Source organism: Oncorhynchus mykiss, chromosome 13 (genome assembly GCF_013265735.2).
Source record: "Oncorhynchus mykiss isolate Arlee chromosome 13, USDA_OmykA_1.1, whole genome shotgun sequence".
NCBI classification, from domain to species: domain Eukaryota; kingdom Metazoa; phylum Chordata; class Actinopteri; order Salmoniformes; family Salmonidae; genus Oncorhynchus; species Oncorhynchus mykiss.
In genome coordinates, this window is record NC_048577.1 from 57,000,373 (window position 1) to 57,027,782 (window position 27,410).

The 27,410-nt window shown below is 42.7% G+C and overlaps 3 protein-coding genes across 8 annotated transcripts in view; 2 read left to right on the forward strand and 1 right to left on the reverse strand.

Annotated features, from left to right (window-relative positions):
- Window positions 1–7,618, reverse strand: part of LOC110486860 (TOM1-like protein 2) — a 45,914-nt gene extending 38,296 nt beyond the window's left edge. For 4 of the 6 annotated variants that reach the window (XM_036941600.1, XM_036941597.1, XM_036941596.1 and 1 more), the window contains exon 1: window positions 6,146–6,275. In XM_036941600.1, the coding sequence (XP_036797495.1) occupies window positions 6,146–6,197 (52 nt within the window). In that variant the 5' untranslated portion in view covers window positions 6,198–6,275. Of the gene's footprint in view, window positions 1–6,145; window positions 6,276–6,965; window positions 7,065–7,483 lie in introns of those variants that run through there. The other 2 variants (XM_036941598.1, XM_036941599.1) reach the window with 2 other exon arrangements.
- A 9-nt stretch (window positions 7,619–7,627) lies between these two features.
- LOC110517037 (dynein regulatory complex subunit 3-like) lies at window positions 7,628–18,875 on the forward strand. The gene is made up of 12 exons (XM_036941601.1): window positions 7,628–7,818; window positions 7,977–8,093; window positions 8,296–8,462; window positions 8,645–8,791; window positions 9,401–9,520; window positions 9,820–9,932; window positions 10,169–10,343; window positions 11,627–11,758; window positions 15,264–15,334; window positions 15,587–15,710; window positions 18,256–18,387; window positions 18,592–18,875. Exons 1-12 carry the CDS (start codon window positions 7,659–7,661, stop codon window positions 18,697–18,699), a joined length of 1,566 nt encoding a protein of 521 aa, XP_036797496.1. The 5' UTR covers window positions 7,628–7,658; the 3' UTR covers window positions 18,700–18,875.
- Window positions 18,876–19,329: 454 nt separating this feature from the next.
- LOC110516169 (glucose-induced degradation protein 4 homolog) lies at window positions 19,330–27,368 on the forward strand. Its single transcript, XM_036941602.1, has 6 exons — window positions 19,330–19,706; window positions 20,331–20,390; window positions 23,068–23,175; window positions 23,348–23,449; window positions 23,587–23,717; window positions 24,061–27,368. Exons 1-6 carry the CDS (start codon window positions 19,482–19,484, stop codon window positions 24,122–24,124), a joined length of 690 nt encoding a protein of 229 aa, XP_036797497.1. The 5' UTR covers window positions 19,330–19,481; the 3' UTR covers window positions 24,125–27,368.
- Window positions 27,369–27,410: the final 42 nt, after the last annotated feature.

Here is a 27,410-nt window from a genome sequence, read left to right on the forward strand (position 1 = left end):
CAGTTACCTTAGCTTTCTTGGGAACAGGAACAATGGTGGCCCTCTTGAAGCATGTGGGAACAGCAGACTGGTATAGGGATTGATTGAATATGTCCGTAAACACACCGGCCAGCTGGTCTGCGCATGCTCTGAGGGCGCGGCTGGGGATGCCATCTGGGCCTGCAGCCTTGCGAGGGTTAACACGTTTAAATGTCTTACTCACCTCGGCTGCAGTGAAGGAGAGACCGCATGTTTTCGTTGCAGGCCGTGTCAGTGGCACTGTATTGTCCTCAAAGCGGGCAAAAAAAGTTATTTAGTCTGCCTGGGAGCAAGACATCCTGGTCCGTGACTGGGCTGGGTTTCTTCCTGTAGTCCGTAATTGACTGTAGACCCTGCCACATGCCTCTTGTGTCTGAGCCGTTGAATTGAGATTCTACTTTGTCTCTGTACTGGCGCTTAGCTTGTTTGATAGCCTTGCGGAGGGAATAGCTGCACTGTTTGTATTCGGTCATGTTACCAGACACCTTGCCCTGATTAAAAGCAGTGGTTCGCGCTTTCAGTTTCACACGAATGCTGCCATCAATCCACGGTTTCTGGTTAGGGAATGTTTTAATCGTTGCTATGGGAACGACATCTTCAACGCACGTTCTAATGAACTCGCACACCGAATCAGCGTATTCGTCAATGTTGTTATCTGACGCAATACGAAACATCTCCCAGTCCACGTGATGGAAGCAGTCTTGGAGTGTGGAGTCAGCTTGGTCGGACCAGCGTTGGACAGACCTCAGCGTGGGAGCCTCTTGTTTTAGTTTCTGTCTGTAGGCAGGGATCAACAAAATGGAGTCGTGGTCAGCTTTTCCGAAAGGGGGGCGGGGCAGGGCCTTATATGCGTCGCGGAAGTTAGAGTAACAATGGTCCAAGGTCTTTCCTCCCCTGGTTGCGCAATCGATATGCTGATAAAATTTGGGGAGTCTTGTTTTCAGATTAGCCTTGTTAAAATCCCCAGCTACAATGAATGCAGCCTCCGGATAAATTGTTTCCAGTTTGCAGAGAGTTAAATAAAGTTCGTTCAGAGCCATCGATGTGTCTGCTTGGGGGGGGATATATACGGCTGTGATTATAATCGAAGAGAATTCTCTTGGTAGATAATGCGGTCTACATTTGATTGTGAGGAATTCTAAATCAGGTGAACAGAAGGATTTGAGTTCCTGTATGTTTCTTTCATCGCACCATGTCACGTTAGTCATAAGGCATACGCCCCCGCCCCTCTTTTTACCAGAAAGATGTTTTTTCCTGTCTGCGCGATGCGTGGAGAAACCTGTTGGCTGCACCGCTTCGGATAGCGTCTCTCCAGTAAGCCACGTTTCCGTGAAGCAAAGAACGTTACAGTCTCTGATGTCCCTCTGGAATGCTACCCTTGCTCGGATTTCATCAACCTTGTTGTCAAGAGACTGGACATTGGCAAGAAGAATGCTAGGGAGTGGTGCGCGCTGTGCCCGTCTCCGGAGTCTGACCAGAAGACCGCCTCGTTTCCCTCTCTTTCGGAGTCGTTTTTTTGGGTCGCTGCATAGGATCCACTCCGTTGTCCTGTTTGTAAGGCAGAACACAGGATCCGCGTCGCGAAAAACATATTCTTGGTCGTACTGATGGTGAGTTGATGCTGATCTTATATTCAGTAGTTCTTCTCGACTGTATGTAATGAAACCTAAGATGACCTGGGGTACTAATGTAAGAAATAACACGTAAAAAAACAAAAAACTGCATAGTTTCCTAGGAACGCGAAGCGAGGCGGCCATCTCTGTCGGCGCCGGAAGTAGAGTACCAGTTATGGTTGTAGCTAGGGCCTTGAGCAGTAAGGATACAGTACTGAAGACCTTTATAACATAGGATAGTTATGGTTGTAGCTAGGGCCTTGAGCAGTAAGGATACAGTACTGAAGACCTTTATAACATAGGATAGTTATGGTTGTAGCTAAGGCCTTGAGCAGTAAGGATACAGTACTGAAGACCTTTATAACATAGGATAGTTATGGTTGTAGCTAAGGCCTTGAGCAGTAAGGATACAGTACTGAAGACCTTTATAACATAGGATAGTTATGGTTGTAGCTAGGGCCTTGAGCAGTAAGGATACAGTACTGAAGACCTTTATAACATAGGATAGTTATGGTTGTAGCTAGGGCCTTGAGCAGTAAGGATACAGTACCAGGGCCTAAAATTAACACCTGCGGGTAGATTTTGTCATTGGTGGGTAAAATGTCTATTTCACCAGCCACGTTGGCGGGTTGTCAGGGCTCCACAGTGCAAGCATTTCACTCGCATGTGAATAAAAAGTCAAGTTCGATCACATTTATAGTAAAATAAATGCTCCAGTAGCTTTTTTCAAAGTATTTTGCCGTTTTGTTTCATAGCTGGTAAATTAAGTCTATGAACTACGAATCCTATATAGCCTATTCCATCTTACGCTGGAACCCTGGGTGCATGCGAAGAGTTGAGCGAAAGGTACATTTTTAGAAGTTAATTTTTATAAGCGCTGCGCACAGGCATAAATATTGGTCTAATTTACTTGAACTGAAAGTCTACTGAAGTGAGACTTGTCCATTTACATTGTGTTGTTCACAGGCTAGGTTGTTTTTCTATGTTTGAGTTTCAATTGCAAGGGAAGAGAAAACAACACCTCTACTAGTCAGACTCAATCACAGGCTCAAACATGACTGGAGTCGAGCTACCACGGTAACCTCCCACCCTTAAATGGGCAGGTGAAAATGTTTGTCTCATCTGTGATAGTTTGGTTTAATGACGCAGGTCACAAAAATGAAATTAAACAATTTAACACATTATTTCTTACTAATAATACAAGTATTGTTTCAGAAACATTAAAGCATGCTCATCTGTTTTTTTGTGTTTTGTTGGTATAATTTTAGCAGGGGAAAAAATCTGAGTGGCTGGTAGAAACTGGGTGGTTCGAGCACTGAATGCTGTTTGGCTGAAAGCCGTGATTGGCTGAAAGCCTTGGGATATCAGACCATATACCACGGGTATGCCAAAACATGTATTTTTACTGCTCTAATTACATTGGTAACCAGTTTATAATAGCAATAAGGTACCTCGGGTGTTTGTGGTATATTGCCAATAAGGGCAAGGGCTGTATCCAGGCACTCCACGTTGCGTCATGCAAAAGAACATTCCTTATCCGTGGTATATTGGCCATATACCACACCCCCTCGGGCCTTATTGTTTAAATCTACCTGCCACAGTGGCTGGTGGACCAGAAAGTGAATCGTATGCCCTGTACAGTACTAGGATCTTCATAACATAGAATAATTATGGTTGTAGCAACGGCCTTGAGCTGTAAGAATACTGCACAAAAACCTTTAAAACATATAGATATTGATATAGTTGTAGCTAATGTCTTTATAAAACATGTATAGCCTAACTATTCTATCCATTGAGCCCTGGTTAGTATTCTGCCATGTTCCATTGTTCGTGCAATCGCCAATCCAATAGTTTTGCTGTGGATGTAAATGTGCTGTTAGATAATCAGTGACTCTATCAATGAAGGACACAGTCCCTGCCTGAGGGTACATAGGCCCAGTAGAGTCCTACCTAGCCTCAGCCCAGTCCCATCCAATCATCACAACCACATCTTATCTCAGCCCAGCCACACTCTCCTTCTGGCCAGGCTACACTTTATCACAGAGTCTGCACAACCTGGGGTTGGCAACAGTCCATTGTATTACCTTTTATTTTATATTATTAACCTTTATTTAATCTGGGGAACCCATTGAGACCAGGGTCTCATTTCCATTGGTGCCCTGAGAACAACAGCTTAAGCAATGTGAGAAACCATTCAACCAAATTACAGTTACCACATTTCAAATGAATTACAATACACTAAAAAGGGCAGTAGTAAATAATATATACAATCGATAAAAACAAGAGCCCAAAATTCAGAATTTGGGACCAAATAATCAAGTTTCAGAGTGACCTGTAGGTCATTCCAGGACAGAGGGCCATAGTAACTGAAAGCAGTCTTCCCTAACTCAGAGGGAACCCGCGGATCCTCTAGGACCAACCAGTCTAGAGACTGAGTCTTGTAGTTACTAGATTTCCAATTTAGAAATGAGGTAGTATGGGCGTTTCTGGAGAAGTGCTTTATATATGAGTAATAGCCAATGTTGGGCCCTTCTGGTCGTCAGAAACTCCCAGGCAACTATATAAGAGACAATGATGCTTATGGAAATGATCACCAGTGATAAAACACACGGCTGAGTATATAGCCACAGAACTTAGAAGTCCACACTTGTTAAACAGCCCTCAAAAGAAGCAAGCCAATAACAACGCTATTTTGAAATGTTTTATTTAACTTATAATATGGAGGTGCTATAGAAGTTGTCAAATAGCCTAGACCCCCCTCACCTAGAAGTGAAAAATGATTCCTGCTTTACCACATCTAGACCAATCCCAACCGCAGGGATCACTCCGTTATTTTCCTTCTGTTATCTCCCAAATCACAGGCCCAGGAGCAGGGCCTGGAGAAATGTCCACAGACTGAGCCAGTTACACCTGTTGCAGGGGTAAACAAACTAGGCTAACTGAGCTTCAAAATATTATGACTGTGATTATAAAAGCCTTAAAGCTGTTCGTAAAGCTAACTGTCATGGTTATTAGTACAGTAGATAGAAGATCTATGCACACTACACAGTGGACCAAGCCTATCAAATCAGGCATTCCCTATCCATATAATTTTGCATGCCCTACTGTACAAGGCCTCAGTATGAACCTAGCTCTGGTCCAGGGCATTATGTGTGGCTTACTGAGCTACAATAAACCATACAGACAGGGTGGAAAATAAAAGCCTGAAGGTAGTAACAGGTTAGGCTACACAAAATGCCATTTCCATTAGGTATTGGGCTAATCAGGAACACAGAAGAGCTTCTAACATGTTTATTTTCTTATGCCTTTAATGCCCATAAACACTTCAATATTCAAGTCAATATTTCAGTCCAAATAAACACTGTTGAAGCTCATCGTCCCAATGACAGTGCAGGAAACTGCCCGGAAAAAAGCTATGTCTTTAGGAACTGCAGGAGGGAGGGCATTGAGGGGAAGGAGGAACTTTGAGGGAAGCTACAGGGGGATGTCGACTAGCTTCCTCATCACCATTCATTACAATCCCAACTGACCGAACTACCACCCTAACAACGGAGCCCATGGAAAAAAACTGGGCACGGTTTAGTGGCGGCTGGTAGCCTAGTGGTTAGAACGTTGGGCCAGTAACCGAAAGGTTGCTGGATCGAATCCCGAACTGACAAGGTAAAAATCTGTTGTTCTGCCCCTGAACAAGGCAGTTCAGTTAACCCACTGTTCCCCGGGTAGGCCGTCATTGTAAATAAGAATTTGTTCTTAACTGACTTGCCCTCCTAGTTAAATAAATAAATAAAAAGTTAAATAAAAATCTAGGTCAGCTAGTCACTGAAAGGCTGGCAACATAGCCACCCGTGGTTGACAATGCAAGTCTATCTTCTCGTAATAGAAGTGAAGCTGCAATGAATCATCTTTGAAGGGTGTTTTGCTAATGTGTCATCAGTATTTGTGAGAAAGCTCATTGTGATTTGTCTGCATTTTTCAGCATAGTCAAATGTCAAATGACGTATCTTCCCGTTTATCCCCTTCCATTATCAATGTCATGCCTGTACGGACTTAAAGAATACAGACCAACTGTTCGAATGTGAATTCATTAATTACTTTAAAAGCACTAGTCAGTGTCATAAAAACACTATTTGGCAAATGAGACCGCACATCGTAATTGATAAACAATTTCAATTGAAAAACTGTTCCCCGGCTGTTGTATCATTGCATTTCAAAACAAAGGAGAATCCAGTACAAAACTCCCTCGTGAAATAATTTCGCTTCATTTGGAGCAAATTTGTACTTTCCAGCAAATGTGCCACCCTGATTCCAATTAGCTTAGCTAACGTTTGCATGGGCTAGCCGCGAACCGATATTTATAAGGTTACTGTAGCTGGTCGATGATGCTACAGCTAGCTAGCTTAGCTCGCTACTGGTGCTTCTGAATGCCGTACAATAACACATGTAAGTCACCATTCAAACCTTACATTATGGCTTTATAAGACCTGATTAAACAGTATCTATAGCTGGTAACTTACCTAAGCACTGGCCCACAGGAGTGCTGTACGGATTGCCCAGTAAGAACTCCATCTTTATGACAACAAACAATACCCACAGAATGACAGAAGCTGGAAGAGAGGCGCATTTTCTGCAAGTCCCTCCCACTGAGCAACCACATTGGAAGATAAAACTGAGATATCAATCTGTATGGCTGGATTTATTGTCGATCAAAATTAGCAGCTATCCAGGGTATGTTCACCACCAACACTAAAGATAGCTATCTATGCACAAGATCCAAGCCTTTGCTGGATGTGATCGATGTTAACGTTACTGTTCATGTTATGTATCACAACCTGCAGTGATTGGGAGTCCCATAGGGCAGCGCACAATTGGCCCAGCGTCGTCCGGGTTTGGCCGGTGTAGGCCGTTATTGTACATAATAATGTGTTCTTAACTTACTTGCCAAGTTAAATAAAGGTTACATTTAAAATATATATATATATATATATATATATATATATATATATATATATATATATATATATATATATTAATATTAACAATAAAGTATTGTTGTTTGGGGAAATTACTTTAAACCTTTCCCTACAATCTGTACTATCAAACTATTGTTGTTGTTTGATTGACTTGATTCTGAATATCCCGATAATTTCTAACATACTGCACTCGATGGGATAAACTAGCTAGATAAACTCTGGGTTACATGGCATATTTCAGGAAATCCTGACCAATACAGCGCTGATCCTGGCTAGAAGAGATAAACATTAATGATTCCCTTGATTCTAATAATTGTAATTTAAGTACATAATATTCACAAAGAACCCCCATAGTAATGCTTACATTGGTTCGCATAGTGCATATCGGAAGAACTGTATCCTCTGTGAAATAGTTTAAAACTGTGTAGCTATAAACGTTTCCGTGTTCCATGTAGCCCAGTCCTGCTGCCTGGTTGCTAGGCAACATTATACATCTGTGCGCAAAAGACGTGGGTTTGAAAGGTATGAGGCTGATAACATACATTTATTTTCAAATTACTTCGTTGTTTGGTTTTCTTGTGGTCTCTCAAAACAGCAGCTTGTGAGAGAGAGAGCAATCTGATACCTTTTTAATTTAGCAGAAATTAGGTTACTCAGCTCTGGCTTGTTGTGTTGTGTTACTGCTGAAAAAGTACTAGCTACTATTAGCTAGCTAACGTTAAGTTACTGTATTATAGCTATCTATATAAACGTTTGTTTACAATATTTATAGCTAGCCACCGTAGCTAACGTTAGCCAGTTAACCTAGCATAAATACATTATACACAGTTTGTGTTTATTTGTTATTGCAAAACAGCCACTCAACTCTACAAAGCTACGTACCTGGCAGGATTGTGATGACACTGAGACTCACTGTTTATCAATCAGAAAAACATTTGTTAGACCTACAACCACCGCCAGACAGTGGCATTGAATGCAGCATTTGATATTGCGCTGCCCTTCTCTCCACAGTAACAGTACAGGGTAGAGAGTCAGGGGATCCAGAGACATTAGCAGGATGAGCAGGCTATATGATACCGCAGAGCCCAGTTTGGTGGACGAGGAGCTACTGCAGAAGGCAGTGGAGGAGCAAGGCCCTCAAGACCAGGCTGGGCAGATTGCCAAGGAGGAGGGCATGCAGTATGACGAAGTCTGCCAATTGCACCTGGACTACAAGAGTAAGACATTTGACAGATGTTGATGTTCTTCATTCATTTGCATACTTTTTTGGTGCAGGCATGTCATGTCCATTGTCCACAGAGAGAAGGGCAATAGTTGCAGTGGAAATAGTTTTTATTCCTTACTTTGTCCGTATTTTTTATATTTTTGTCCATAGACATCCTGAAGATTGATCACCTGTGGCAGTTCACGTCTCTGACCAAGCTACAACTGGACAATAACATAATTGAGAAGATTGAAGGACTGGGGTGCCTCACTAATCTAAAATGGCTGGGTAAGAAAGCCGTCTCTCATAGACCCTGAATATGTTCCACATACAGTAAATGTTAGACAGGTAATATATGTGTTAAACTGTATATAGCTAGATCAAGATGACTATATTGTTTGTCACTAAAAGACAAGCCCTTCACTGTTACAAGTCTATTATGGCCTAGCTATCAATATTATCTTTCTCTCTATCTTCTCTTCTCCTCTAGATCTGTCCTTCAATAACATTGAGGGGATCGAGGGGTTGGATTCTCTGGTGAAGCTGGAAGACTTGAGTCTCTACAACAACAGAATCTCTGTCATTGAGAACATGGACACACTCCTAAACCTACACGTTCTCTCTATTGGGAACAACTTCCTGGCTCAGTTGGAAAATGTGAGTAACTTTCATGCACTACATACATGTATTGTTTATGTTTCAAATTATGAATGTAAACTCTCAAATTGTATACTGTAGAATATTTGTGACAAAATATGTTATTTTCATGGCATGGGCTGGTATTGCATGTTTGCTGGACACTGTAGGAATTGCAATCAACCATATCCTCTGATTCCCAGGTGATCTACCTCAGAAAGTTCAAGAACCTGCGCACTCTCAACCTAGCTGGAAACCCCATCTGCAAAGAGGACCGCTACAAGATCTTTGTTGCTGCCTACCTTCCAGAGTTGGTTTACTTGGACTTCAGGCTACTGGATGAACAAACAGTGAGTGACGGAACAGGGTGAAATTGCCCCTTGACACTTATATTGGGTCAGTCTTCTAATCCCCCCACTAATGGTTAAGGTTAGGATCGGGGAGGGGAAGCTGATCCTAGATCTGTACCTATAAGAAACACATCCCTGGCGTTAGAGCGACAGGCACAGGAGCACCAATGGGCTGACAAGGTTGTACAGTATATATATGTGCTTGTATCCACACCAAGTCTTACAAAACACAAGTCTTACAAAATAAGAGATTTATGCCTAGGCTCAGGGGCATTCCTGTCCTGATGAATTAAAGCATTGATGTAAACGAGAGCATTACAAAACGGTTAGTCATGGATTACAAACGTTTCCCCTGGGAATCAGACAGCTGAATAAGCACCATACTAAAAGCAGAATTGCAAAACTGCTGAACTGACAAACCTTTACACATCCCATCCATATTGTAACCACAGATTTAAAGAACAGTTCCAGAGGTCTAGTTTATACATTTTTCTTCAAGCACTGCACTGGATATACCATTAGTTTGTATTAATACATGAATACCTTGCTTTTTTTTTACTCTACCAACCATTTAGGCAGGCATTGAACATTAAGTATTTCCTTATGTAGCGAGAGCAGGCGTTTGGAAAATACCAGTATGCCATTGAGGAGATGCGCCACAATGAGGCCCAGGAGAGAAGGGCGATGGATGCTAGGCAAGAGCAAGAGGACGAGCTGCAGTTGCACAGGGTACCCTACGAAAAACCTACATTCAGAGCAAAGCATACATTCTACATCCATGTGTGCATTGAGCTTGAAATCATTGGGTAACTCTGCCATCTACTGTTGTGTGTGTGTGTGTGTGTGTGTGTGTGTGTGTGTGTGTGTGTGTGTGTGTGTGTGTGTGTGTGTGTGTGTGTGTGTGTGTGTGTGTGTGTGTGTGTGTGTGTGTGTGTGTGTGTGTGTGTGTGTGTGTGTGTGTGTGTGTGTGTGTGTGTGTGTGTGTGTGTGTGTGTGTGTGTGTGTGTGTGTGTCTTCCCTACTTACAGGATGCCTTTGTGGAGCTCTTGAATGGCCCATATCTGTTTGACAGCATGTACGCAGATGATGCAGAGGCAGCCAAGCTGGCCTACCTCCCCGGAGTGTCTGTACTACTAGAGACATATCCTTCTCCATACTCTGTTCTCTCAGTGTCAGTCTATTTGGAGCATGCCTTCTCCCTTTGACAACTGGCCCTTGATTTGATGGATGGCTAAAAGCAGAGGCAGGTGAAATAATAGTAGAATGATATATCTTGTTGTAAGATAGGGATTTCAAGGAGAGAAAATAACTGGAAAATAACACAAGTCCATTATTCTACTATTGCATCGAAGGCTCCTTCCTTGACTCTGTTCCTACATACAAGAGCCACCTGGTGGCGCTGTGTGTGCAGGTGTTTGAGATTGGCTTGGCACAGCGCGGCCGAAGGGAAGACGAGGTCAAGTCCTTCTTTGACTGTTCCAGAGAAGCCGTGGACGACAACCAGCAGAGAGCAGCACAGATCGCTGCAGACTTTGAGAAAGCCAGGAGACAGGTGCGTCATGGGACTGTAGCTTTTAAGGTCATGTCAAGAAAGGATGCCGCTAATGTCAAAGTGATGTCAAAACCTGCATATCCGAGTAGCGTTGGGGAGAATTTTAGCATTTTTGCTAACACTAATGCTTTTCCTAACCTTAACCTAATTATCCTAACCTGCTACATTGATTCTCCTAACCTGCTGCGTGGGTTCTCCTAACATGCTACGAAGAGTAACTTCTGATATTAGCGGCATTCCATCTAGTCAAAACCGGCTTTCACTTGCACTGACAGTGAAATGGTCCCGTTTGAGAGCATCAGTTCAGCGCAGACTGGCAGATTACAAATCTTAATTAGTAGACCAATTGGCAAGTCTAATTGGAAAATGTTGGCCACACAATTGGCAAGTCTAATTGGAAAATGTTGGCCACACAATTGGCAAGTCTAATTGGAAAATGCTTTAATTACAGTTCTTCCCTGCCCATGCAACCTTTATCAATATGTAAAAGTTTTTTAAAAATCCTAAATTAGCACTCCTACTCTGAGATGCTTTATAATAATAATAATATATTTAATTTATTTTGCGCTTTTCATTATACAGATCATCTCAAAGATGCTAAAAAACAATACAAAAGTACATGTAGTTCTTGGGCTGGACAATGGTCTTCAACAGAGGCTAAATATGAATATGGCCCATAGAATTCAACTGACTCCTATCGGCCCCATCTCTATGGAGGGATATAAGTGTCAAAATACATTTCATTTGAATTATTTTTGAACAAATATTACGTATTTAATGTATTTAAATGCACTGAATATCTTCTTGGCCACACATAGATAATGTAAGAGCCATGTTCTTTAGAGAGTTCGGCAATTGAGGTTTTCTGCATGATGTGCATTTGCATGACACTACAACATTCTATGGCAGCCATGGTAGTGCTGCATTAAAATAACATGTGGAATATAATGTCTAGAAGGAGCATTGTGATGTATTTACATGAAACTTTCAAATTCTATGGCAGCTTTGTTAGCGCCCCATTAATATTACATGGGGAATATTTAAATAATGCTCTGTAACTGAATGTCTAGAATAAGAACAATATTCAAAAATATTACTGAAATATATGGCTCTGGATAATGATTTAACAAACTGCTGTGAAAAAAAACCTGAGAGCAACAGTTTAACAAAAACGGTGCGATTTTTATCATTTCAAATCCACTGTACATGAATCTTACAAATCACAAAAAAATCATGCAAATCACACATGAATGTTGTGTATCTCCACGTGGCCACACACCCAGGTGATGTCTGAGATACAGCTGGCCACAGATGCACGTCTCCTGGAGGCCCAGCTGAACCACTGCAGCGAGGAGATCAACCAGCTCTGTGACAGCCTCATGACCCAGGAGCTGCAGCTCGTCGACCAGCTGGAGGTGTGTGTGTGTCTGTCTGTGTGTTGTTAAAACTTCTTGGTGACAGGGGGACAGTATTGAGTAGCTTGAATGAATAAGGTGCCCAGAGTAAACTGCATGCTACTCAGTCCCAGATGCTAATAAATGCATAGTATTAGTAGCATTGGATAGAAAACATTCTGAAGTTTCTAAAACTGTTTGAATGATGTCTGTGAGTATAACAGAACTCATATGGCAGCCGAAAACTTGAGAAAAATCTAACCAGGAAGTGGGAAATCTGAGGTTTGTAGTTTGTCAACTCTTTGCCATTCCAATATACAGTGTAAATGGGGTCATATTGTACTTCCTAAGGCTTCCACTATATGTCAACAGTCTTTAAAACTTTGTTTGAGGCTTCTACTATGAAGGGGGAGAGAATGAGAGGGGATTGAGCCAGGTGTCTGGCTGAGTGCTACAGGCTCGTGACACGAGGTCATGAGAGAGTTAGCTCTCGTTCCATTGCTTTTCTACAGACATAGGAATTCTCCAGGTGGAACATTATTGAAGATTTATGATAAAAACATCCTAAAGATTGATTCTATACTTAGTTTGACATGTTTCTACGACCTGTAATATAACTTTTTGAACTTTTCGTCCGACGTTCGGCTGGACCTGAACGCGCGTTTGGATTTGTTTACCAAACGCCCTAACAAGAGAAGCTATTTGGACATAAATGATGAACTTTATCAAACAAATCAAACATTTATTGTGGAACTGTGATTCCTGGGAGTGCATTCTGATGAAGATCATCAAAGGTAAGTGAATATTTATAATGCTATTTCTGACTAATGTTGACTACACAATATGGCGGATATCTTTTTGGCTGCTTTGTTGTTTGAACGCTGTACTCAGATTATTGCATGGTTTTCTTTTTCCGTAAAGTTTTTGTTGAAATCTGACACAGCGGTTGCATTAAGGAGAAGTATATCTCTAATTCCATGTATAACACTTGTATTTTCATCAACATTTATGATGAGTATTTCTGTAAATTGATGTGGCTCTCTGCAAAATCACAGCATGTTTTAGAACTACTGAACGTAACGCGCCAATGTAAAATTAGATTTTTTGATATAAATATGCACTTTAGCGAACAAAACTTACATGTATTGTGTAACATGAAGTCCTATGAGTGTCATCTGATGAAGATCATCAAAGGTTAGTGATTCATTTTATCTATATCTGTGCTTTTTGTGACTCCTCTTTGGCTGGAAAAATGGCTGTGTTTTTCTGTGACTTGGTGGTGACCTAACATAATCGTTTGTGGTGCTTTCGCTGTAAAGCCTTTTTGAAATCAGACACTGTGGCTGGATTAACGAGAATTGTATCTTTAAAATTGTGTAAAATACTTGTATGCTTGAGGAATTTTAATTATGAGATTTTTGTTGTTTTGAATTTGACGCCCTGCACTTTCACTGGCTGTTGGCGAGGTGGGACGCTACCGTCCAACATATCCCAGAGTTAAGATCTACATTCTTGGCCGCCCTTAAATCTGAACTGAATAACTTCTAAGAGGTTAGGAGTAGAGGTTTTTACGGATCCACCTGTACCAATCCAAGATACCCGATCTGGGACCCGATTAGGGGCAGATCCAGAATTCTAAATAATGTCATGGGTCTGGGTCGGATCTCATGAAATTCTCGGGTCTCTGGTATGTGTCCTTTTTTGTCCTTTTTTTAAATTACATGTTTTACTTTGACCCCTTTTACTCCCCAATTTCGTGAAATCCAATTGGTGTTTACAGTCTTGTCCTATCGCTGCAACTCCCCTACAGACTCGGGAGAGACAAAGGTTGAGAGCTATGCGTCCTCCAAAACACGACCCTGTCAAGCCACACTGCTTCTTGACACACTTCTTAACCCGGAAGCCAACCACACCAATGTGTCGGAGGAAACACTGTCCAGCTGGCGACCAAAGTTGCCCGGCCGCCACAAGGAAATCCAGGCCGGCCAAACCTCCCCTAACCCAGACCACGCTCCCGGTCATGGCTGGCTGTGACACAGCCTGGGATCAAACCCGGGTCTGTAATGAAGCCTCAAGCACTGCGAAGCAGTGCCTTAGAGAGCAGTGCCACTCGGGAGGCCTTGGGTCTGTGTCATTTTAACTGACTTGCCTAGAAGGACCCGTACAGAGCCGAACGTGACTACTGCAGTAGTTGTTGTTGACCAATCATTAGTCATCAAAGCGTCAATAGGCTACAGTCATATAGGCTCTGTGTGTGGCAAAAGTTAGGAGATATGTAATCATTGGAAGATGGAATTAAAATGACAGAATTAAAAGTTAAAGGAGAAGGATAGGCTACAACGACCAAGAGCCAACAGGTAGACTGCTACTTAATATTCTGAATGGAGTTGTTGTTAATCAAATCAAAGTTTATTTGTCACGTTATTTGTCAATGCTTACTTACAGGCTCTAACCAACAATGCAATTTCAAAATAAAATACATTTAAAAAAGGATGAGAAAGCGCATGCACTGCATCCTCAATTACCCTAGCTAGCTAATGTTAGCTAACTTAACTAGCTAGCTTCTCAAGGTTTGATGCAGTCAAAACAGGTACTGTGTAATCATATTGGATGATAAATAATCTAGCTATGGCAGTTATTTGTTTACTATAGTGCGTTTTGGCTTGTTGGTTGGTTGCTGTCTGTTGTCTCTCCCTCCCAGCTCCCTGTGTCACTCCCTCACAGCGGCACCTTTCTCTTCCTCCTCTCGCGCTTTATCAGCTCCGGTAAATAAAACGCTTAAAAAATGGGTCTCCATATTACTTTTTTTAAATTATTTGTATGCATATTGGGTACAGGTGGGAAAGCCCAAGGTCCATATCAGAACAGGTCCAACTTATTTTGGCCCGTGAAGACCTGTAGTTAGAAGGCCCCATAATGCAGAAACTGTTATCCTAGGTGACCTCTGGGTGATCTCCCTGAGGCCAAGTGCCAATGGCTATAAATTCAGCCATCGGGAGTTTCAAATGATAGAGATGTCTAATATGCGGCTCACTCTGACCCAAGTGGTCTCGATAGCCTTGATTTATGTTGTGACCAGGGGCCCGGAACACTTGGAGAACCAACAGATAAGCAAGAGTATTTATGCTTTACTGCAGATTGGCAGATTGCTACACAGCTCTCAGAGGAACATGTCTGTCTCGCCATATGCATATGTTTGTCTGTCTGTCTGTCTGTCTGTCTGTCTGTCTATTAAACCTTTAAATATAGAAGTCATTCGCCTTATCTTTGGGTACAGCATTTTCCACACCTTGAGAAAATCAATTGGTGTGTGTGTGTGTGTGTGTGTGTGTGTGTGTGTGTGTGTGCACGGTTGATGTATATTATAGTACACGTGCAAGAGTTCATATGGAAACTCTCATTTATAGAAGAATGTTTGGAGTGGTTAATTAATAAATTTGTATTTTCCATTTGATATCAAAACACACATTTCAATTTGAGATACATTATTCATATGTCAATAACTATTCTCCTTTTTTTTCTATAGGACATAATCAAAGATTTTGAGAGGAACATTTCAGACATGGTTGCCGGATTCATTGAAGTTGTTCAAGGAATATATCCTTTTCTACCATAGGTATTTATTTCAATATAACTAAACGTTGCATGTGTATTATAATGGTGTTGCAGTGCACTGATGCAGTTATTCAAATCAGGGTCTGTATGTACCAAGTGCTGATTTAGGATCAGTTTTCCAATTAATAAGATGACATGGACAAGGAGGACCTGATCCTAGATCAGCACTCCTCCTCTGACACGCTTGATATACAGTGTACAGTGTCAGACAAAGTCTCCTTGACACAGACCCACTTTCGCCCAGTGCCGAGACTTAGAGAACCACCATCACGAGAAGCTACTGGAAATCGCTGTGGCAACCCTGGAGCGAGTGGCCAAGAATGAGCTGGAGGAGGATATGCCAGATGATGTCCGAATGGTCAGTGTCAGAAAGTCCCTGTGTCTACAGCAAATCCTACAGGCCATGGTCAAAAGTAGTGTACTATATGTGAAATAGGTGGCTATTTGAGACGCAGTCTAAATAGTGTTTCCCTACCCCTCTCTCAACCCTGTCTCTTATCTCCACAAACATTTTCAAATATTGTCAAAGACTCCAGCAACTCAAGTCATAGACTGTTCTCTCTGCTACCGCACGGCAAACTGTACCAGAGTGCCAAGTCTGGGATCAAAGGGCTCCTACCCCCAAGCCATTAGACTGCTAAATAGTTAACTAAATAGCTACCTGGACTATCTGCATTGACCCTTTTTGCACTAACTCTTTTTGACTCTATGCACACACACTGGACTCTACCCACACACTCACACATACTTACACTGATACTCCAACACAGACAGCGCTTTCAGACCGTATTCAGAAGTATTCAGACCGTTTGACTCTTTCCACATTTTGTTATGTTACAGCCTTATTCTAAAATTGATTAAATTATTTTTTCCCCTCATCAATTTACACACACTATTCCATAATGACAAAGCAAAAACAGGTTTTTAGACAGATCCTCTCAAGCTCTGTCAGGTTGGATGGGGAGCGTCTCTGCACAGCTATTTTCAGGTCTTTCCAGAGATATTTGATCGGGTTTAAGTCCGTGCTCTGGCTGGGCCACTCAAGGACATTCAGAGACTTGTCCCGAAGCCACTCCTGCGTTGTCTTGGCTGTGTACTTAGGGTCGTTGTCCTGTTGGAAGGTGAGCCTTCTCCCCAGTCTGAGGTCCTTAGCGCACCGGAGCAGGTTTTCATCAAGGATCTCTCTATACTTTGCTCCGTTCATCTTTTCCTCGATCCTGACTAGTCTACCAGTCCCTGCCTCTGAAAAACATCCCCACAGCATGATGCTGCCACCATCATGTTTCACTGTAGGGATGGTGCCAGGTTTCCTCCAGACGTGACGCTTGGCTTTCAGGTCAAAGAGTTCTTGTTTCTCATGGTCTGAGAGTCTTTTAGGTGCCTTTTGGCAAACTCCAAGTGGGCTGTCATGTGCCTTTTACTGAGGAGTGGCTTCCGTCTGGCCTCTTTACCATAAAGGCCTGATTGATGGAGTGCTGCAGAGATGGTTGTCCTTCTGGAAGCTTCTCCCATCTCCACAGAGGAACTCTGGAGCTCTGCCAGAGTGACCATCGGGTTCTTGGTCACCTCCCTGACCAAGGCCCTTCTCCCCTGATTGCTCAGTTTGTCCAGGCGGCCAGCTCTAGGAAGAGTCTTGGTGGTTCCAAATTTCTTCCATTTAAAAATGATGGAGGCCGCTCTGTTCTTGGGGACCTTCGATGCTGCCAAAAATTTTTGGTACGCACCCCAGATCTGTGCCTCGACAAAATCCTGTCTCTGAGCTCTACGGACAAGTCCTTCGACCTCATGGCTTGGATTTTGCTGTGACATGCACTGTCAACTGTGGGACCTTATATAGACAGGTATGTGCCTTTCCAAATCAAGTCCAATCAATTGAATTTACCACAGGTGGACTCCGATTAAGTTGAAGAAACATCTCAAGGATGATCAGTGGAAACAGGATGTACCTGAGGTCAATTTCGAGTCTCATATTAAAGGATCTGAATACTTATGTAAATCGGTATTTCTGTGTTTTATTTTTTATACATTTGCTAAATGTTTGCTTTGTCATTATGGGGTATTGCATGTAGATTGATGAGGATGTTTTATTTACTTAATCCATTTCAGAATAAGGCTGTAACATAACAAAATATGGATAAAGTCAAGGGGTCTGAATACTTTCCGAATGCACTGAACACACTCACTTGCACATAACACTTCCACACACGCGCACATTTGCCACACACACACTTCCACACTCATCATATTGTATTCTGCATTGTTGGGAAGCATTTCACTGTCATTTACGAAGCATGTGACAATTCAAATTTGATTTAATATTGTATGTGTACATGCTCATCCATATTGCACTCAAACACACTGCACACAGTCCAACTGTATTCTGTTCTTACTGCTTTTCCACCCTCACTTCTCTGACAACATTTCCACTGTCACTGCTATTGAAACTACAGATCTGCTATCTTAATTTAATCAGTCTGTTGTCACAGACAATATACCGGCGCAGCAGAAAATGCATATTGTAGTGTATTCAAGGTTTAAAAAGTATTCTAAAGTTTGTAATTGCCCTAACAAAAACAAAAGTCTACCAAAACAAAAAATGTATATTCATTATAATCCACATAATTAATATTTCCTGTTTTCTTGTTGTGAGAAGCAGGGTCAAATTAAGATCTGTAGCACCTCAGCAGCACTTGCCCCAGTGGCACTCAGCAGTATTTTGATCCCACTGGTGCCATGGTGAAGTTTCCCCTAGGTACAGATTTCGGATCAGCTTTCCCTCCCTCAATCCTAACCTTGCCCATTATGTTGAGAATGAAAAACTGACCCAAGATCAGTGTCTTGGGGTAATTTCAGCCTGCATCATTCATCTGTGTTACACCGTGTCTGTCTGTCCCCCCATGCAGCTGTTTGTAGACAAGGACACAGTGATCAATGCAGTCAGCGCCTCCCACGACACCCACCTGCTGAAGATCGACAACCGTGAGGACGAGCTGATGACGCGCTGCAACAGCTGGATGAGTGCTCTGATGAAATCGGTAGGCAGGGGAATGCATGGAAATAGGATGACATAGATTGTATTTCTATGGGGAATGAGTTGAAATAGGATGACATACATTGTATTTCTATGGGGAAGGCAAGGCATTGCCACAAACACTCAGTATGACAGTTTACAGTTTTCCACCATGAAGAATACCTTTTCATTTGTTGTTGTTTTGTCTCTTATTCGCCTGTCCATGCAGGTACAAGATGAAGAGGTGAAGCGGAATCGCAAGCGCATCTCAGAGATTCACAACTACATTGACTACGTTAGGGATCAGCTGGATGAGATGCAACATGAGCACCATTGATTAAGAAGAGGGGAAAGGAAATATAGCAGAAGAAACCATCCTAACACAGATTCAAGCCTCACAGACAAGCCTCAGGCATACAGCAAATGCCCTTATTTTCATACTTACTTATTTCCATGAACTTGGATTATAAGAACATTGAATTGTGTCAAAATGAAGTTCATTATTTTAATGAATCCTCAGTGTTATTTCCCTTGTGTTCATTTCCAGAAACAGGCAGAAATGTTTGTCTATTCCTAACTGGTTCATATTTCAACTCTCTAGGACAACTCTGCCATCTACTGTGTGTGTTTTGTGTGCGCGTGCGTGCGAGATACACTAACCATGCATAACCATCAACACCCAACCAAAACCATTCAACTAAACATGTTGTTATGTTTAGATTATAATCGTTGTATTCTATAATACATTTCAGAACGAATAGAAAGTAGGGTCCAAATATATACGTTTTCAACCTTAGTACAAAACTGTAAGAACGCTGATCCTTCATATGGATATTTTTTAGTGGAAAGTAGCGTACAAATGTGCAACTACATATCCCAGAATGCATTTCCGAAGACTATCCAATTACGTTTCCGTTCAAATGAGGAGTGGACATTTCCAGCCAATCAAATAGGGTGATTCTGAGTTGTCTAAAGAAACGTTGACGTTCTCTTAAAGCCAGTACACGTCCAGAGTGAGCTATCCTAGGGCCGGGGAGGAGTATAGTAAAGTGGCAGGCTTCTAGATACTGCTGGTCAGTAGCCCCTCTCCATATTAAGAGCTTCCTCAGTCTGTGGTTCATGACTGTTGCAGTCGGGGATACGCACGCATTAGCGCTCATCATGCCTGTTCGAGCTGAGTGCTGCAGCAGTGCGGCCCGTACATCCTCGGCCTCTCTTATCCCTCCTCCGCCGATCAACACGCACCAGCCCGGGGTAGCTACTTCGCTGCTGTACAGCGGTTCACAGTTTCGAGGACATCAGAAGAGCAAAGGAAACTCGTATGATGTTGAGGTCGTTTTGCAGGTAAATACTCTTGCTTTTAAGAAGCTTGGTATAATGGATGGCATGTTTACTAGCTGACCATGTAAGGTTGTCTTGTACTGCTGCTAACGTTACTGACTGCCAACCACCACTGACAAGCAACCGATTTAGCAAACTAACCAGGTGAACTAGCTAGTTAGCAAACAAACTAGTTTAACAAGCTTGATAGCAAGCAATCTGTAGTTAGCAGCTAGATGGCCCATTCAAATCGACTAAATGTTAATAAGCCCTCTTGGGCCCCCTAGGGTTGTCGAGAGAGAACAGCCAGCTAACTGGCAGTGAGATGAACATTTTGTTTATGCAAACATTTGGATATATGAATACTGGCATTAACATGCATGATGTATGTTAACATATGGCCTAGTTGCTAAATGACATAGGTGGCTAGCATTCAGCATTTTCATTGGTGTTTGCCCAGATTCACAGACAGCTGACTATTGATTAGGCCTGCTCATTCATTTGACAAAACCGCTGAAAATATCTGAACTCGTTAATAGCCTGGTTGTCATTTGTGAAGGCACCTGATGGGTTCTTGTTGTACACACACTGACATTGTGACCACTGCACTTGAATACCACTCATTGTGCGATTGTTTGTCTCCTGCAGCATGTGACCATGGAGGACTCTTATCTGTGTGGTTACCTGAAGATCAAAGGCCTAACCGAGGTAAAGTGGAGCAGAACTGGGTCAGATACAGTGTACTTCTACCTTACCCCTCACATGCAATGAGTGATGATGTTGTCATGGGTCTGTAAGCCCCTTTTGGGAACTTATCATGGCAGAGGTCAGTGTAAGCCAAGTGCAATGCAGCTTACCAGCCCCAATTGACATGTATACTGGTACAACCAACCAATGTGAAACTGGCATGCATTATGACAACATGCTAAAACAACAAGCCAGAGCCAGCTGTTGACCAATTTGTAACACCAGTATGAAGGCCTATCTGTTACGTTGCAAAAGTGTCTTGTCTGAGCACTGTATTTGGATGTATTGACTGACTGCCTGACTGACTGCCTCTAAAATGGTGCAGACAGTCAAAGAACAGGCCTGTGTGCTGCAGCTCTCTGCCTGCATTGTCTGTTTACAGCAATGTCTACAATTCAGAGGGTGTGTGGTACAAAATGTGATTGCTGTGCACTTTCTCTCACTGGCAACACTAAATATCAGGGCTCTTCCCACTCTCTCCTTGTAAATTACACAGATCCCTACTCTGACCCCGTTCACCTCCTTTTCCTAGAGAATTAGTTGTGAGTGACTCAAAGGGAATGCTCAGGGAAATGGTGCACTTTGTTTACTTAACAAGGTGCTACCTACCACTGATCTGGCACCTTGGCATAGTGTTACAGTGAGTTGGGTCGTATTCAATCGGACACACCGCAGCAAATTATTTTGCAACGGAAAAAGAGAACACGTTGAGGTTGTCCCTCCCAGTTTTAGTTTTTCTGTTCTTCTGTTTGTTGCCTAATGAATATGACCCTGCATTAAAAAGGCATTGCTGTTTGTTATTGATGGCATTCCTGTGTGTGACACACAATTTGTCACTGCACCAGCATGTGTTCCAGCCAGAAACCCTTCCTAAAGGAACCTTGGTAACCATGACTGTAGAGTCAGATTATGGTAATGGCAAGTGGGAGCACAGCTAGATCCATGTATTCAGGTCTATACCCAGAACATAATTGGTCATATTTACCTACTTTGTTGGACAACTGTTATGTGTTATGTTATGTGTGACTGTGTTATGTGTGACTGTAAGAACGGCTGTTTCACAACCGGCTGTGATTGGGAGTCCCATAGTGCGGCACACAATTTCCCCAGCATCGTTAGGGTTTGGCCGGGATAGGCCGTCATTGTAAATAAGAATTTGTTCTTAACTGACTTGCCTAGTTAAATTTAAAACATAAAGTGAGTGCCGTGTATAACTAAAACACTATTTTGTTAGTGAAAGTCCTTACGGAGAAGGAAACATGGTCGTAGTCTCTAATTCTCTAGGAACCAAAGCAAACGGCAAGGGACTTACCTGAACTTGTCCAATAAACAAAAAGATTAGCTACGGTGTTCACTAATGAACCCAGCTCTTAGTCTGTGTTTCTGATCCTTGCAGGAGTATCCCACTCTCACCGCGTTCTGTTTCTGATCCTCGCAGGAGTATCCCACTCTCACCACGCTCTGTTTCTGATCCTCGCAGGAGTATCCCACTCTCACCACGCTCTGTTTCTGATCCTCGCAGGAGTATCCCACTCTCACCACGCTCTGTTTCTGATCCTCGCAGGAGTATCCCACTCTCACCACGCTCTGTTTCAGATCCTCGCTGGAGTATCCCACTCTCACCACGCTCTGTTTCAGATCCTCGCAGGAGTATCCCACTCTCACCACGCTCTGTTTCTGATCCTCGCAGGAGTATCCCACTCTCACCACGCTCTGTTTCTGATCCTCGTAGGAGTATCCCACTCTCACCACGCTCTGTTTCTGATCCTCGCAGGAGTATCCCACTCTCACCACGCTCTGTTTCTGATCCTCGCAGGAGTATCCCACTCTCACCACGCTCTGTTTCTGATCCTCGCAGGAGTATCCCACTCTCACCACGCTCTGTTTCTGATCCTCGCAGGAGTATCCCACTCTCACCACGCTCTGTTTCTGATCCTCGCAGGAGTATCCCACTCTCACCACGCTCTGTTTCTGATCCTCGCAGGAGTATCCCACTCTCACCACGCTCTGTTTCTGATCCTCGCAGGAGTATCCCACTCTCACCACGCTCTGTTTCTGATCCTCGCAGGAGTATCCCACTCTCACCACGCTCTGTTTCTGATCCTCGCAGGAGTATCCCACTCTCACCACGCTCTGTTTCTGATCCTCGCAGGAGTATCCCACTCTCACCACGCTCTGTTTCTGATCCTCGCAGGAGTATCCCACTCTCACCACGCTCTGTTTCAGATCCTCGCAGGAGTATCCCACTCTCACCACGCTCTGTTTCTGATCCTCGCAGGAGTATCCCACTCTCACCACGTTTTGTTTCTGATCCTCGCAGGAGTATCCCACTCTCACCACGCTCTGTTTCTGATCCTCGCAGGAGTATCCCACTCTCACCACGTTTTGTTTCTGATCCTCGCAGGAGTATCCCACTCTCACCACGCTCTGTTTCTGATCCTCGCAGGAGTATCCCACTCTAACCACGTTCTGATCCTCGCAGGAGTATCCCACTCTCACCACGCTCTGTTTCTGATCCTCGCAAGAGTATCCCACTCTAACCACGTTCTGATCCTCGCAGGAGTATCCCACTCTAACCACGTTCTGATCCTCGCAGGAGTATCCCACTCTTACCATGTTTTGTTTCTGATCCTCGCAGGAGTATCCCACTCTTACAACGTTCTTCGCAGGAGAGATCATCAGTAGAAAGAGGCCCTTTTTAACCAGGAAGTGGGACGCCGACGAAGATGTGGACCGCAAGCACTGGGTATTTATTTGAAGCTCTCGATGTCATTCAGTTTATATTCCCATTAAAGCGTAGTCATTTGGTGTTTTCTTCTTTTTAACAAACACTTATTGGATGCAGCATTGTATTTCAGTTTTTAATTGTCTTTGAGAAAAAGTACAACTAAAACAACATTTGTTTTGTTTCTTTCCAGGGTAAGTTTCAGGCTTTTTATCAGTATGCAAAGAGCTTCAACTTGGACGACTTTGATTACGAAGAGCTGAAGAACAGTGACTTTGTCTTTATGAGGTGGAAGGTGAGTCCAATATCACCTGACGTTCCATTGATCTCTCTTTCTCTCTCCCTGTATGTACTTGAATCCTTCCTCTTTCTCTTGTCCTTTCTAACATGGCCATCTAGTGACTGTTTTGTTTCTTGTTCTCTCCCTTACAGGAGCAGTTCCTGGTCCCGGACCACACCATTAAAGACATCAGTGGGGCGTCCTTCGCTGGTTTCTACTATATCTGCTTCCAGAAGTCCACAGCCACCATTGAAGGCTACTACTACCACAGAAGCTCTGAATGGTACATAGTTTGGGTCCCAAATGGTACCCCATGGGCCCTGGTCAAAGTAGTGCACTATATAGAGAATAGGATGCTATTTGGGATGCAAACACACTGGAGTGTCAATATTTTAGATGGCTTGTTCAAATCTGATAGATGCACTGTACAGTTTGGCTCTTTGGGATATTCAGATTGAGTACATATTTTGATAGTTGCTAGTACTAAGCATACTAGGTCATGTTAATACATCTTTAGTAGATAGTTAGGTTCTGTACCAGTTGTTTTGTGTGCTGATCTGATGTGAACATACAGGGATGTGGCTACTGGCTAGCTGCTCATTCTTGGTCCCCTTGTTCTCTTTCAGGTACCAGTCGTTAAACCTCACCCATGTCCAGGAACACAGTATGCCCATCTACGAGTTCCGGTGATACCCGCCCGCTGGCAGAGGGGACTTTGATTGGCACTGCCCTAGAGACTTGCTTATGTAGGGGAGATGAACTGACCAATCATGCCAAGGATGTACCTATCAGTATTCCCTGGCGAAAGGGAGAGAACAATGTAAGGAGGGAGGGATAGACAAAGAACAAGGCCACCGACCGACAGTTTTTCCCAGCCTGCCTTTCTCGACTTTGCATCAGCTGGGATCAACAGCACTTTTTCTTTGGTTGTTTTCTCTTCCCCACTCTTTCTCCATTCAGCTTCCTGTTTTTGAAGCTACTTTTCCTCTTTCCACCATGTTGAAAACGCTTTCCACTTTTCAGTTGGGAATCCCCCCCCCCCCCCCTCTGAAAATGGGTGGGGGGTGCAGCAGTCTAAAATTTAAGTACAAAGTTTGATATTGCATTTTAATTTGTCTCAATGAATTGATGCCTGATTGAGATTGACCAAGCTACAGAGTGGGCAAGCAATCCTGAAAAGATGGATCTCCATAAGGTCTTGAGGTGTGACATCATCAAGGGTGTGCTCAACAGAAGATCGATGGTCAATGATCTGCCATGATGCAAGATCTGACGGCTTGGTCGGATGACGTCTTGGTGAAGGTTGATATTTGAAGGCAGGGCATAATCAGATGTGTGTTGTGAGCTACTGAAACACATAATACCACACCGATGGCTACTTTAAATCTGTCCTCTCTCTGAGATGGTGGTGTCGACATCATCTGACCTATAGAGGGAGTCCCCATGCCCTAGTTCATATTGGCGGACATATTTCCAGGCTGCTGTTACTGCTGCTTTTTGAAAAGCCTCCTACCGTTCCCTGCCTCAACCAAGTGAACTGATGAAGTGATTTACGCTTCACTCATTTTTCTATGCAATTTACAAAAACATGTCTTAGCCGGCGCTTACCTACTTTCCATTTTATTTTCAGAAAGGACTTTTAAAAAGTATTATGATGATGTACGTGAGTGATCACACGGCCACCAGAGTATTTATTGAAAATGAATATTGTTCTTAATTTACATGTGTATAGATATATATAATAAAGAGTTTTTATTCACCAGGCTTTTAAACTGCTTTGACACAGCTATTTGAGGGTACTGCTCTGGTGTCTTGAGTTATGTGTGGTGGCTCTGAAGTACTGGTGGAAGAGAGTGTGTAGTGCAGATTGAGCTTGGGCTGCATTTAGACAGATCAGAATTGGCCTGCCTGTTTCTCACTAATTGCTATTTGGACCAATCAGATCTTTTTCAGAGCTGATCTGGTCAAAAGACAAATTTAGTGAAAAATATCAGAATTTGTCTGCCTGTCTAAACGCAGCCAATGAGTTGTCTGCGTGGTGACGCTAATGCTAGAGCGCTACAAATCAAAGTGAGTGCAGTGGACTAAATGCCATGGGACAGATGAGAGAGTGAGCTAGTATGGAGTTTTGGCTGGAGGAGGAAAAGATGAGGTATAGAAATACAATGATTAGAATGGGCACATGTAAGTATTTCGTAAGACGTTGATGACCAAACAAGATATGGATTTTGTGTTGGTACTGTGCAGTATGCTGCGTTTGGATCTGACTCAACACATGTACAGTATTGCTGACAGTCAATGATTTTTAACGAGGTCGACCCATTCTGTTCATTTTATTTCTACCTTTCTGATGTATTGAATGTGGCAGGCAGCTAACTGAGCTGTCTCCTCTGCGTTCTTCACTTTGCCCCTAATTATACCAACGCACAACCGGTGTGTCTCTCTCCTGTATCATTCTGACGTCTTTTCCATTCACAGAATGAGAAATAGTGGCGTTGTTACAAAACCTTGATGACATGTGAAGAGATGTTTTCTTAGAGTATAAAATAAACTGACAAGAACATCTAGTCAAAAGCTTTTGAAACACCTAATGCCTTAACTGTAATAAGTTTGTACAGAGCCCTGTTTTATAACAACGTTGGAGTTGAGTCATGACTGTGAATTGTTAAAGCATGTTTGTGTGATTTCAGTTGGAGAGAAATGCCACATCAGCCCTCAAAAGACCTTTGAACGCCAGTGAGTGTCCTGGGTCATGTTCATTAGACACCAAATGGGAGATAAAGACTGAAACGTGAAGGGACTACCTGGACTTGTTTTCAATTTCTGTTAATGTTTTATAACATTTCACTATGGTGTGCCCTAATGAATATGACCCTGAATTATGTGACATCACATGACTGGTGTCAACCAGGAAGTGAAACTACTTAGCCTACCTCATTGGTCAGTTTAATGTTGCTCGAGCCAGCATAAATAACATTACTACACTAAAAAGCTGGTTTGGACATAAAGAATGGCAAATTAATAAGATTTTATAGAAATATGCTATGTAAGAATGTCCTCCAAAGACATTTGATAATAAGTATCCTTTCAATACATTGCTCTGCGGAAGTTGTTTCTTTTCACAAATGACATCTGATTTTAAAATGTGTTAGGAGTTGCTGTCTGGACTGCACTATGAACTGACTTGGTTTGCTGTCTGGACTGCACTATGAACTGACTTGGTTTGCTGTCTGGACGGCACTATGAACTGACTTGGTTTGCTGTCTGGACTGCACTATGAACTGACTTGGTTTGCTGTCTGTACTGCACTATGAACTGACTTGGTTTGCTGTCTGGACTGCACTATGAACTGACTTGGTTTGCTGTCTGGACTGCACTATGAACTGACTTGGTTTGCTGTCTGGACTGCACTATGAACTGACTTGGTTTGCTGTCTGGACTGTACTATGAACTGACTTGGTTTGCTGTCTGTACTGCACTATGAACTGACTTGGTTTGCTGTCTGGACTGCACTATGAACTGACTTGGTTTGCTGTCTGGACTGTACTATGAACTGACTTGGTTTGCTGTCTGGACTGCACTATGAACTGACTTGTGTTTCCGTGTCCATACGCCAGCTCCATTCTCCAGGTAACAAAGAGTGTGACATACATTATTTCCTTTGATCAAGCTACAAGAATGGACAAAAAAGCTAGTTGAAATTGCAAATTAAGCTTCGATAAGTTAGTTGTGTCAGTTGAGTTCAATTAAGTCAATTGGATTGTATGATACAGGAGGAAGAGTTGGTGTGTTGTTCACTATGGTGGCTGTTTTTACTGGTGACTGACTGTCTGAAATCATGGCACTTCTACAGAGAGATTTTATGAGAAAGTTTATGGATGGAGGAAATTGAAAGAATGAGGTTCCATCAACATTGCAATAAAACTATTCCCAAGAAACTACCGTCTTTCTTTTCTTCTGTGGGTGTTTGTCATTA